The sequence below is a fragment of the Lissotriton helveticus genome, chromosome 2_1, assembly GCF_964261635.1.
Source record: "Lissotriton helveticus chromosome 2_1, aLisHel1.1, whole genome shotgun sequence".
Classification (NCBI taxonomy): domain Eukaryota; kingdom Metazoa; phylum Chordata; class Amphibia; order Caudata; family Salamandridae; genus Lissotriton; species Lissotriton helveticus.
The window spans coordinates 972759030-972771805 of NC_136059.1; the positions used below are offsets into that span (position 1 = coordinate 972759030).

Sequence of the window (12776 nt, forward strand, 5' to 3'; positions counted from 1 at the left end):
GGTCCATGGCAGCAAGAAAATCTTGCACCTGGGCAGGTGTCGCCGACGGACTCGGATAAGGTAGGTAGGCCGCGGGACTCTCAGGCTGCAAAGGAGCCACAGGGGTGGTACCAAGGCCCCCTCGTCCGCATCGGGAGTCCGACGGGGGTACGTCGGAGAGCGTAAGCGCCTCTTCGACTTCTTCTTACGACGTCTCTTACCCGGTTCATTGTGTGAAGACTGACCCCGAGGAGCGATGATGATGGCTCCGCGGTCAGTCCCCTGATCGACCCCTGGACCTTGAATGGCACGGAGACGACTGCCAGGCCTCCTGTAGCTTAGGGACCGCTCCTGCAAGGCCTTCGGAGCCATGACCAGACAGTCGGAACATGTCCGGGAGTCATGATCCCGCTCCAGACAGTAGAAACACCATGGGAGTCAGTCACCGACACCGTACGGCGTCAGGCCCCGCAAGATTTAAACCCAGGCATCCCTACGTGGCACCAGGAGTCAAAGAGTCAAAAATTAGAAGACAAAAAGTCTCAAAAGTTAGTCAAAAAGTGACTAGGGTACGTGCTCTAAAAAGATCTGCGCTTGCAGGGGCGGAAAAAGAAAGAACTGACGTCAGCGCGCATGGGTGGCGCCTAACTAGTCTCCGTGACGTCATCTCGGTGCCAGTGACAGGCGCGGAGCCGCACGACACCCCCTTCCGACGTGCAGGGTTACTGCTGACGAAAAACTTTCCGGATCCAGTCTGACGCCTGGGGATATTCTAAAGTAAGGAATCTATCACTACCGTGTCTTTCATATGCTACTTCTTATGCCAATACCTGGGACGCACTCAAAGCAGTAGTTCGGGGTAAATGCATTGAACTGGCAACGACCCTGAGAACACAGCAGCGAGAGGAGCGCCTCATGCTAGAACGAGAATTACAATCTGCAGAGCAGGTTAATAAGACTAGCACCTCCGCCCAGGCATTGAGAAAAGTCACAGGGCTTAGGAGAAATTACAAGCAATAAATACCAATAGGACAGAAAAAAACATCTTACGCCTACAGTCCAAGGGGTACAAGTGTGGAAACAAAGTGAACTCTCTGCTAGCACGTCAGCTCAGGGCCAAGCAGGAAAGAGAGTACATAAAAATTATAGTAGATGCCGCAGTCATCTAACACAAGACAGAAGAGGGGAAGGCACAGGCCTTCGAGAAGTTCTATCGCAATATACTTCCGAACTCCCAAGGGAGCAGGATCAACAGGAGTACTTGGAGCCCCTGGACCTCCCCAAGGTCCTGGGTAATACCAATGCAGAATTGGCGAATCCTATCTCGGAGGAAGTGCAGAAAGCAATTGACGCGCTGAAGCTTCAGAAAGCACCAGGGCCAAATGGCTTTTTGGCGCACTTCTATCGTACCTTCGCACCGTAGCTAGTCCCTTTTTTAACAACTCCAATTAACATAATTGACAGGACGCAGCAGGTGACTCCTTCCATGAGAGAAGCAATTGTGCCAGTGATTCCCAAGCCGGGGAAGGACCCCACATCATGTTCCTCGTATCACCCAATTGCCCTCCTAAATCTAGATGCCAAAATCTACTCCAAGATCCTGGCCACTCGACTCGAATCTGTGCTCCCTGGCCTTATTAATCCAGACCAGTCAGGCTTTATCACGGGGCAACATACCCATGATAATTTGCGGCGCATCATCCACATAATAGAAAAGGCCTGGAAGAAAAATATTCCAGTGGCTCTTCTCTAGTTAGACGCTGAAAAAGTGTTTGACCGCATTGAGTGGGCCATTTTATTTCGAGTGCTTCGGCGCTTTGGTTTTAATGAGACCTATATAGGGATAATTTGAGGCAATTATCACTCTCCTCGCTCCCGGGTCCTGGTCAAGGGATCTGCTTCCCCCTCTCAGCTTAGCAAGCAGAACGCAACAGGGATGCCCATTGTCCCCCCTTCTCTTTGCTTTGAGTATAGAACACCTGGCGCATAAAGTTAGGGGAAACAAGGATATTCAGGGGATACGGTTTGGTACAGATGACCACAAGATAACACTTTTTGCCGACAATGTGCTTCTCCCGGTCACAGAGCCGCTGACCTCCCTCCCGGCTATCCAAGAGGAGCTTGGGTTGTTTGAGAGGGCGGCGGGGTTTAAGATCAACCTGGCTAAGTCCTCCTTACTTAAGCAATCCCTATCCTCAGAAGAATGGTGACGAGTGGAGGGAGCATCACCGTTTAGTTGCACGACTAAAGAGATTACCTATCTGGGAGTTAAGATCTCCCCTTGTATTTCAGATCTCTACAAAGCCAACTTCCCTCCCCTTTTACGCCAGCTCAAAATGGATTAGGGTAAGTGGAGCGCTGCCTATATTTCGTGGCTAGGCAGGATTAATGCCATAAAGATGAATGCACTTCCTCGCTTCCACTACCTTTTTCAGGGGTTGCCGATTCGTGTGGAGGAAGGGCTCTTCGGAGATTTGCGACAAATGCTTACTAAATTTATATGGTTGGGGAGTGAGAGTACGCCTGCCACATAGCTGACTCACGCACCCACGTAAGGAGGGGGGCCTGGCACTACCAGATTTCAAAGGGTATTACAGAGCGGTACAACTATGCGTAATTACAGAATGGTCATTGAGGGCTTCCGAGAAGCACTGGCTCCATATGGAAAAACAGATAGATGGCCGAACAATTTGGGACCTGTTGTGGAAGCCTAAACATGACAGGCCGCCTACCGCTTACATCAGCACCCCCACTTCCATCACACTTCAGGTATGGGATGATCTTACTAAGAGACTGCAGCTTACCACCTTCCCCTCCCCTACACGCCCAAACATTTAATTCTGCGTTCCCCCCGCACTTCATGAGGGACCCTTCGAGGCCTGGCGGGAGGGAGGTTGTAGCATGATTTCCCATTTATATGACAAAGGCGAGCTTTTCACTTTTCAGGAATGCAAGAAACAGTTTGGGTTAACTGCCAAAGAGGAGTACCATTATCTACAGCTTAAACATTGGGTACAGCAACCCCTGGTGCGGCTGGCCGCCACCAGGGACTTGCTCTCCATAGAGAAGTTTGACCAATCAGGGTACCCCTCTAGGGGCTGCATCTCCTTCCTATATGCTCTCGTACAGGCCTTGAGCCCCAGTTCGACTCCGCATCAAAAACGCTTTTGGGATGCACTTTTGGACACCCCCTTGGCGGAGAAGCAGTGGGAGCACTTAAGCAGAGATGTAGTGAAATTTAACCGCTCAATGAACCTCAGTGAGGCCCACTATAAGCTGATATACGATTGGTACCCCTACCTTCTATAATTACACAGGATCTTTCCCAGTACTTCAGATGGGTGCTGGAGGGGCTGCGGACTGCTAGGAGACTTCCGTCATATTTGGTGGGATTGTCCCTCTATACAGGTGTTCTGGAAGGCAATTTTATCCCAAATCAAACTCATCCTTGGGAACCCAATTCCTATGTCCCTGGATCATACTCTACTGGGGGTGCAAGACCCAACCCTGAAACGCCAGACAGAGCGATAGGGCTGTCATGTGGCTCTGCCTGGGGGCTGCAAAAATGGCAGTAGCCGCAGCATGGAAAAAAGAAGAGGCACCATCTTTGTCGCAATGGCGTGCGAGGCTATGGAGGGCGCTGGCGCTGGAGCACATGGCAGACATAGTGAACGACACCAGAAAAAGCTTTGAGTATGTATGGTCGCCGCTGGTGAGCTACTTATCGGAGGGACTCCCACTGACAGCTTGCGCCCCAAGACTGAGGGCCCTCAATTTGTTCTATATTTAATCCCACATCAACGTAACAAGCAATTTTCATTATGAGTTGCACCATGACATCATAGTTTTGTTGGGATTTTTTTAATTGTTTTTTCTTTCCTTTTTATAGGTATGATAAGTCTCCTTTTTCTAGTTACTCCCCCCAGAGGAGGGGCTGATAGATCGATACTGGACACTTTATGCAACAGAATGTATGTGTCAATTGAAAGTGTCTTAAGCCATGGATCTTGTGACTAAGCTGAAACCTACATGTGAAATCTGTAACTCTGGGTTTATTCTAAAAACGGTTGCATATGTATTGCATCCATGTATTATTTGCTAAGAAAAATCCAAAAAAACAGAAGTTGACATAATTACATAAATAAATGTGTACACATTTAAAAAGATTCAAATAAGGAAGAAACTCATTAGAACATTATGTAGGGAATTATTATCAAAGATTGGGCCTGCTGTTTACTATTTAGATGAGTAAGGAGATAACAGACGTTAATATCCCAATATAATGCCTGCATAATAAGGAAAGGGAGGAATGGAAATTTTTCAGGTTTAACAAAATCATGGTGAGAATTGGTAGTAGACCAAACTCTTAACCGTTCAACCTTTTAGATCGAGTACATTTTTCCAGTCGCACATTCCCAACTATAATTATGCAGAATGGTATTTATCTTTTTTGGTTTATTAAAGCTATTAACATATGCTTCCAATAATACAGAAATATTCTCAATCAAGTAATACAAAACAGGAATCCTTTAGCTCTGTTCCCACAGCAGTGAAATAATTGTTACATTTCAATTACTACATTAATAAGTATAAAACAAACGAAAGTAACTAAAGCAAACCTTGTAAGCAATTTTGACCACCGTCGGAGCCCATTTGTCAAATTCGTATTGCCAGTTGGACAATGTCCTAGACGAAACAAAAATGTTCTTGTAGTCATTGACAAGTATCTTCAAAGCAAACTCCGTTTCTAAAATAGAATACTTGATATATGTAAGACAGTTTCAGCAGTACTGGCAGATTATGGCACAAAATAGCACCACTCAAATTAGCTTGTGAATCTTGGGACACTATCTGAAATATCACAAGAAATGCATTTCCCACATGGTAGTGCTTGAGCAGATGATGCAGATAAAGGATTACAGCAACAGGTGCAACCTGCATGCTTAGATAAGAAACAAACATGCAACATCCTACTGCTTGCTGATTGTATGTAATTTAATATTTATCAGGATAGTTCTTAAGGTGTCCCATGAGCAATACTTCAAGTTTTAGGAAAACCATGTAAAGATTTTCCAGTTTGATTCATTAGCTGAATTAGTATCTTTCATAGATCCACACGCTCATATCACTCCCTATCATCAGATTGGGCCTCCCCAGAGGGTGTGGTTTACGTCCATGCATGATAGCCATCTGAACAGGCAGTTCCGTCCAAGAATACAGAGTAAAGGAAAATTTGGAAGTCCACTGCTAAGCTTTTAACCCCTAAAGGCAGGATATTGTGACTACCATGTGTTGAGATGAAGCGGTGACAGTTCAAGCACAAAAGAACTGATAACAACGTAGTTTGCCACCATAACATACTTCAGCGCCCTGCGATCACAAGATCTCCCTACAACATGGACACCGAAACCCGCTGATTACATTGGTTTAATTGATTTACATTGTGATGCTTGTCTGAAATTCTGGGATTATTATGCGTATGATTTGAGATGTAGGGAACACATCAATATGAAAGAAAATTGGGTGTCGCCATCTTTACTTGTTGTCTATGTTTGCACAATGATATCCATGGTTAAATTGTGATAATATATATTATTTTTTAATTTGATGGAGACTGTGTAGTGTATTACTTTCTGTCATGGACATCATTTAGGGGTTGCTCCCTGGCACCATCTTTGTGCCCCCCCCCCAGCCTCAGAGATGGCAAAGTCAGTGCCAAGAATTCCTGCATTCCCTATTTTCTCCCTGTTTTTTTAAATTATGCTAATGGTGAATAATATTTTATTATTCACTATTAGAGTAATAAAAAATAAATGGAGCACACTGAGGACCTTTGGTGGTGGTGGCAGCTGAGGAAAGTAAAACTGGTTTGAAATATATGCTATGTGCGTCCATGGGAGAGAATGTTTAAGTGAAAGCATGTTTATGTGTAAGTAAATGCATCTGTATGTTTAAGCATATGTGAGTGAAAATGATCAAGAGTCAGTTACAGGCAGAGAACTGAGATCGTGTGAGATTGTATCAGATGGAAGCCCAGATATACTATAATTTGATGAAAGACATCTGCACACCAAATTTGCTGCGCTGCCATGCTTCAAAGGGAGATTCTATTAAGATATGATCATCTTGTCTCTCCCAATGTGTAGGCACTCTTTTGGCAGCCACGCGCCAATGCACACCACGTATTATAGTGGTGTGTTTGTTCTCTGAAAACTTAGGTTTTACACTGGAAGGTGTTCCTGATAGTACAACAGCTATGATTTAAGTCTTTTCACACTTTGTATGTATACTGTCAATGCAGCATACACCCAAAGTTGGAAAAACAAGGAGAAGTGAAAACATTTCTCAATGTTATGCTTGCCTCAAGGAGACATACGATTTTGGTGCAAATTCCTGTCTACCAATATTTGGAGATCGATATCTAAGTCAAAAACCATAGTATGCCCCCTTGATGCTAAATAATGCAAAGCAGAGCACAGGATAAGCTCCACACCCCCAAAAAAAACAATTTGTGCTATGTTTGTGTCACAAAAGTGACATAATCCTAGCACAAAACTGTAGTAAAACCTGGCCCTGAGTGTCAGTAAGCATGAATGAGCGAAAATTAGCAAAATTAGGAGTGAATGAAAGTGAGTGAAAATTAATAAAAAATCAGTGCAAGGAGATTTAAGAGTGTGAGTGAGAATGAAGGAGTGTTAGTGAGTGAATGAGTGTTAGTAAGTGAATGAGTATGAGTGAGTGAAGAACATATTACGTACCTTTGGTAACTATATATCAGTAAGAGACAGATTAGTTATGGATTCCTTGTGAGAAGTCGGCCTGATAGACGATGTTCACTAGTTCTAGTGACCACCTTGTATCAGTCCAAACAACCCTTATGGTGATAGGCTGTAAGTCAACCTTATAGGCCCGCTATCCTAGTGGTAGCGTGGCCAAAGCAGTCTTAGGCTTAACTCTTTTGGCATGTGAAGCCGGCTGTATTACCACTTGAACACCAAGTGAAAGGACACCACACAGGATATATATTCAAAATATATATGTATTTATTACTTCAAGCAGTCCCCTGAACTCTTTATGAGCACAAGAGCAAACACATTAAAACAATTCAATTGATAAGTATACAAAAGTTGCACAATTATGGATAGGCCCTGGTGGCCCCTAAAACCATATACTAAAGAAGTGGTATAAGTACCATGAGTCGAAAGGAAGTAAGGCCTAGGGCCTTGGGAATCGCTGGGGCTGTGCTGTACTAATGCCAGTTAGGAACTAGGAGGCCCACGGGATCTGGTTTGCAGTGCGCAAAGTTAGAAGCAATTTACATTGAAGTCAATGGATGCGTAAAAGTTAAAAAGGGGAAGGTAGAAAGTCTTCCGGTCAGTCTAGAACTTAACCCTTTGGAATCTGGACACTAGGAGTGTTCAACTACTCGGGGCACCGGAGTGCCAGCGTTACCTCACCCACACGAAGCGGGTGCAGTGGTGCCAAAGTGTGTCGGGATTCTGCAGGAGTTCAGATGGAGCCTCGGAGTGTTGATGCTGCAGGCGACCTGATGTGAAGAGTTCCGGTGGATCCAAGGGTGGATCTGAAGTGATGAAGACCTGAAAGCAGAGGGGACAATGTTCAAAGTCACTAGCCAGTGACCGGTGTGGAACCAGGTAGGAACCAGGTGTTGTCGGGTGTCAACAGGTGAAGTTGTGAAGCTTGTCTCTTCAGCAGTGTGGACTAGGCGACGGTGACGACGGCCAGGAGTCACTCACGAGCTGTCCCACGTAGGCTCTAGTTGATGACGGAGTCGGCTTCTCGATCGGAACAAACAGGCCTTGGCTAATGCAAGCCACGCAGGAAACAAAGAAGGCCTCTCACAATAACCAGCAAGGTCAGAGGGGTTTACTGCTTTTGGGAGCAGCAAGGGCCAGTCTGGAGCAACCAGACCAGCGGTGTAAAGTTGTCGTTTGGTCGCCAAGATGGCCACTAGCCAACGGACTAGTAACCGGATAGGCGCGTCGAGTGAAACAAAGCAAAAGGGCCCCACGCAGATCTCGTGAGAGCTGGAGGGCTGGTCCTTGGTGCAAATGTAGCTCGGTGGTGGGGCTTCTCAAGACACCAAGCACAGCGGTGAGGGTGCCTCAGGTGCTGCGCAGTCAGCTTCTCGTGGACATTTCAAGAGGTCCGGTCCCACGTCTCAGGTCGCCTCCACTCGTCTCAGCTTTGGAGGGACTGTGGATTGGGCTGTTAGATGTCTGGGATTCTGGTTCTTGTCAGGCTCTGGGCTCGGGCGGGAGGCGGCGGCAAAGCAGTCGTTGATCGCTGGTTGGTACCTGTGTTCACAGGGTGGCCACTCCTTGGCCACAAGGAAGATTCTTCAGTCTTCTGAGCAGCAGAACGTCGAAGGTCCAGAGTTTCTTCTTGTGTAGTCGAATTTCAGGGTAATCCGCCGTCTTGGGACTCAGCTCCTACTTTTAAACCAATTCTAGGGGCTGGACTACCTACTAGGTCCCTCCTGTGGGTGGGACCAGGAAGGGGGGCGGTTACACCCCCTTTCCTTTGTCCAGTTTCGCGCCAGATCTGGAGCGCCCCAGCACCGGTTTGAACTGGCCTATGCACGGGGACACCTTGTGTGCCCCGGGCATGTCTGATTCTATTCAGCCCTACCTAACCAGATACACAAAAACCTGTCTGGGGTGGTGCTAGCACCTCCCAAGGCAGGAAACCCTTTGTCCAAGCCTCCCTCGCTGGAAGGACTCCCAGCAGCAGGAGGTCAGACTTGTGTCTGTTGTAGCAGCATCCATTTTGTGATGCTGAGGCTCCATTTAACTTTAACCGGGGTTCAGGTTCTGTACATGTCGTGTCCCTCTAGAAGGGTGGAATGCTACCCCCGTCGCCAGAATTGGCGAGGGGGTAGTATTCCAAATCGTATGACACCTTACTCGACATGTTTGGATAATGTCAAACCAGAGTTAGCATTTAACCGCAAGGATTATAATGCACTTAAGAGTATATGGTATGGCACTATCATGAAACAGCTAAAGGACATGGGTCCGAAAGCTGCAGACAGGCTCAGCTCATACTAGAACACCATCTCACACATAACCACGCACTCTGCCTCCAGGATTGTTAAGGCCTGCCATAGGAGTGACTTACAGGTTGCTGTGCGTCCATATGTAGGTTAGATATAGGAATACTATATCTAAAGCAAGGGGTGATTACACCACCTTGCCCCAGCTGAGTGATCAGCCAGTTGTGTCAAATAGTAAGGCCAGGCCAGGGGTGGCACAATACGTGCTGCAGCCCCTGGTAGGCCTTGGATGCACCTATGCCCTGGGTAGCTAGGGTACACTGTACAGGGGCTCATAAGGTGATCCATGTTCCAATTGGTAATGCACCTAAAATGTATTGGCATAAATTTAGAGAGAGAACAGCAGGCTGTGGGTCTGATTGGCAGGCCCACAGCCACATTAAGTCAAAAACCAGTGAAGCAAAAAGCAAAAATTGGGGTGACCATAGGATAGCAGACCCTACTCTCCTACACTGCTGACCTGGAAAAACGCATGGAAACCGGCTGCCTAGTACCCCCCCAACGTAGGGTCTACCAAATGACGTATTATCCAATATGTAGACATCATTGTGATAATGGATTATACTGAAGCAGATATTCAACAAGCTCTGAACACCGTGAACACTTATAATGTGGAGAATCATCTCCTGGTAAAACATGACAAGATAAAGGATATATTTTGAACACATCAAAATAAAAGCACCTAATCTGGCTCCTGGGTAGCATGGCCATCAAAATTACCATGAAATAGAACTATCAGGCAGGTTGATTTGGGGGAAATGGCAAACCTACAGCACACAAATTCCTTGATTAAAAAAATGCTGCAATCATTCATGTAATCAATCAAATGAATTTGCTACTTAGCAGTGTTTCCGCCACCTCTATACTCAAGGTCATGAATGCAACTCTCCTCACAGCTTTGCTTTATGTGATTCATGACTATCCAGTAACCTTAGTTGCTGTCTTGGAGCAAATTCATTGCATCTCTTAGTGGAAATATTTCTTCACCAATGACACAAGCGCCAGTCAAGATTAAGACTGGTATTGGGTGCTGTGAACCAATCTCTATACTGTAAAGCCTCCCTACTAAAATACTACATCAGTGCAATGAAGGCTTCTACTGACTCACTAAAGCGCATCTTGAAATGTATTTTTGAGACTCCAGGCAATCAGTGGTCTAACAAAATACGTAAGTATTAAATACGCCTGGGGATCTTCTCAAACCACAAGGTCAATGGTGGCAGGGGCAGCTATTTTAACCATACATATCTTTTTTTAACAACTTCTGGAATTGTAATAATGTGAATGACATCAAGTCCCACCAGAGTGGAACCGTCTTTGGAAAAAGGGTCCACTTTTCATTAGAATTTTTTTTTTTTTGCAAGGACACAAATAAAAGATGGGACACGGCATCAACAATGTGGGCTAAACCACTCGTGCCATTATAACACAAGAGGAACAAAGCTTGCCTTAATCACGCATATGCGTGCTAAAGGCAGTAAGCAGTCTAGCATTGCAACGAGTGGGCGGGGGTGTTGGAGACTTCCTGCAGTCAGCGGATGCAACGCCAGCTTGGTGAGTACTTTTTACAACTTTTATTTAGGTTTCAAGGGAGAAGGAGCAGTGTTTAGGGCTGCAGCGAATTTAGAGCTCAGAGCGTGTGTCTGAGGTCAGGGTAGTAATTAAGACAGGGGCCAGGTTTTAGGGCTCAGGGTAGTTATTAGGGTGGAGTCAGGTAGATTGCAGGGCTGGGATTTAGGGCTCAGGGCAGGGGTGTGAGCTTTACCACGCATATACCATTACCAATCATGCCTTTACATGAAATTCGTTGTAAAAGCATGAGTGGTAAAGACGCACTCGTTAAGACCGCATGGTTAAGCTATGCGTAGTTGTGTCATACAACCGTAAAAGAATAAAATTTGAAGCTATCCCATATTGAAGGAAAATTGGACAACGTCAACTCTATTCCTTTTTAATAGCATATTTTTTGCACTTAGTTATGTTTTTTTTATATATATTTCTTTTTATTGAAACAAACATCAGCATAAAAAACATTACAGAGGGTAAATCATGGTAGCTGAGCAAGCACCCTGGGATGACAGGATAAACCCAATTCAAGAAAAATGTCGGAACTTTGCGGAGAGGGGGAATCGTCCGATACGACTTCAAGGGGCGGCGTACAAATTTCTCCTCTGGGTTGTTATGGTTTTTATTGACTAAACTGTAAAGTTTACTACAACTGCTATTACTAGTAGCACCAGGTTTTGGCACTCTGGCCTCAGTGTAAAGGAGTCCCTCCTCCCAATAGGTCCTGTGGGAACCACTGACATTCCCATTATCCTGCGCAGCAGCTCTCAGGCCTTCAAGAGTGGGGCAGGTTATTTGTCCCAGGCACAGATCTTCCCTAAACGGTCCCCCTGGTCCTAGGAGCTCTGCCATTTAATGACCTAGCTCCTGAGCCTCAGTTCCCTAAGAACAAGTTACTTACCTTCGGTAACGATATATCTGTAAGAAGCAGTAGTTAGTATTAGATTCCTTACCTTAGAATATCCCCAGGCATCAGACTGGATCCGGACTTTTTGCGTAGCAGTACCCTTGTGCGTCGGTAGGCGTCGTCTGCGGCTCGGCGTCCGGCGTCGTGGGCGCCGTGATGACGTCGTCGGAGTACTTAGACGCCGCCTCCACGTGATGACGTCAGTTCTTAGACACAGCTTTTCCGCGCCAGAAACGCAGAGCCATGCTAAAAACCAACACTGGTGCCATTGAAACTAGGGCCCTGAAAGGGGATGACCTTAACCCTAGATATCAGTTCGCAGAACGGAGAGGATGGGTGGGGCGGTAAGGAATCTAATACTAACTACTGTTTCTTACAGATATATCGTTACCAAAGGTAAGTAACTTGTTCATCTGAAAGAAACAGGTTAGTATTAGATTCCTTACCTTAGAATAGATACCCCAGCAATACCAACCCCGGTGGTGGGTCTGCGAACCAATAATCACACCAGAAAGTCCTGGAGGACAGAACGGCCAAAGAAGCAATCTCTCCGGACTTGGCTGTCCAGGCAGCAGTGTCTTGCAAACGTGTGCAGCGACGCCCACGTAGCTGCCTGACATATGTCCTGTAAGGGGACTCCCCGGCCCAGGGCAGTGCTAGCCGCCGTGGCCCGAGTGGAATGGGCCCTCAGCCCAACAGGAGGTTCCTTCCTCGCCAAGGAGTAACATTCCTTGATACACAAGACGACCCGAGAGATGGTCCTCTTGTGCACCGCCCGTCCCTTCTTAGCACCCACGTAACCAACAAAGAGTTGGTCATCCACCCGGAACTGGCGTGTGCGATCCAAATAGAATGAAATCGCACGTTTTGGGTCCAGACGGTGGAGCCGCTCTTCCTCTTTAGAGGGATGCGGTGGCGGAAAGAAGGTGGGCAAGGTGATAGACTGCCCGATATGGAAGGCTGTGACAACCTTGGGCAGGAAAGATGGCTTAGTCCGCAACACAACCTTGTCCGGATGGACAGAAAGGAAAGGGGGTGTACATGAAAGAGCCTGGTGCTCACTCACTCTCCTGGCAGAGGTGATGGCAACCAGGAAAGCAGTCTTCATGGTAAGAAGGCGAAGAGGACAGTTGTGAAGTGGCTCAAAGGGAGCGCACATCAGAAACATAAGAACAAGGTTCAAGTCCCACTGAGGCATCACAAACGGAACAGAAGGGAACATGTGTGTGATGCTCTTCAGGAAGCGAG

General features: G+C 46.4%; 1 protein-coding gene across 3 annotated transcripts in view; it reads right to left on the reverse strand.

The window, feature by feature from the left end:
* SMARCA2 (SWI/SNF related BAF chromatin remodeling complex subunit ATPase 2) overlaps positions 1 to 12776 on the reverse strand; it is a 1851064-nt gene that overhangs the window by 1307222 nt on the left and 531066 nt on the right. For all 3 annotated transcript variants that reach the window (XM_078675722.1, XM_078675721.1, XM_078675720.1), the window contains exon 17: positions 4599 to 4665. In XM_078675722.1, coding sequence (XP_078531848.1) covers positions 4599 to 4665 — 67 coding nt within the window. The remainder of the gene's footprint in view (positions 1 to 4598; positions 4666 to 12776) is intronic.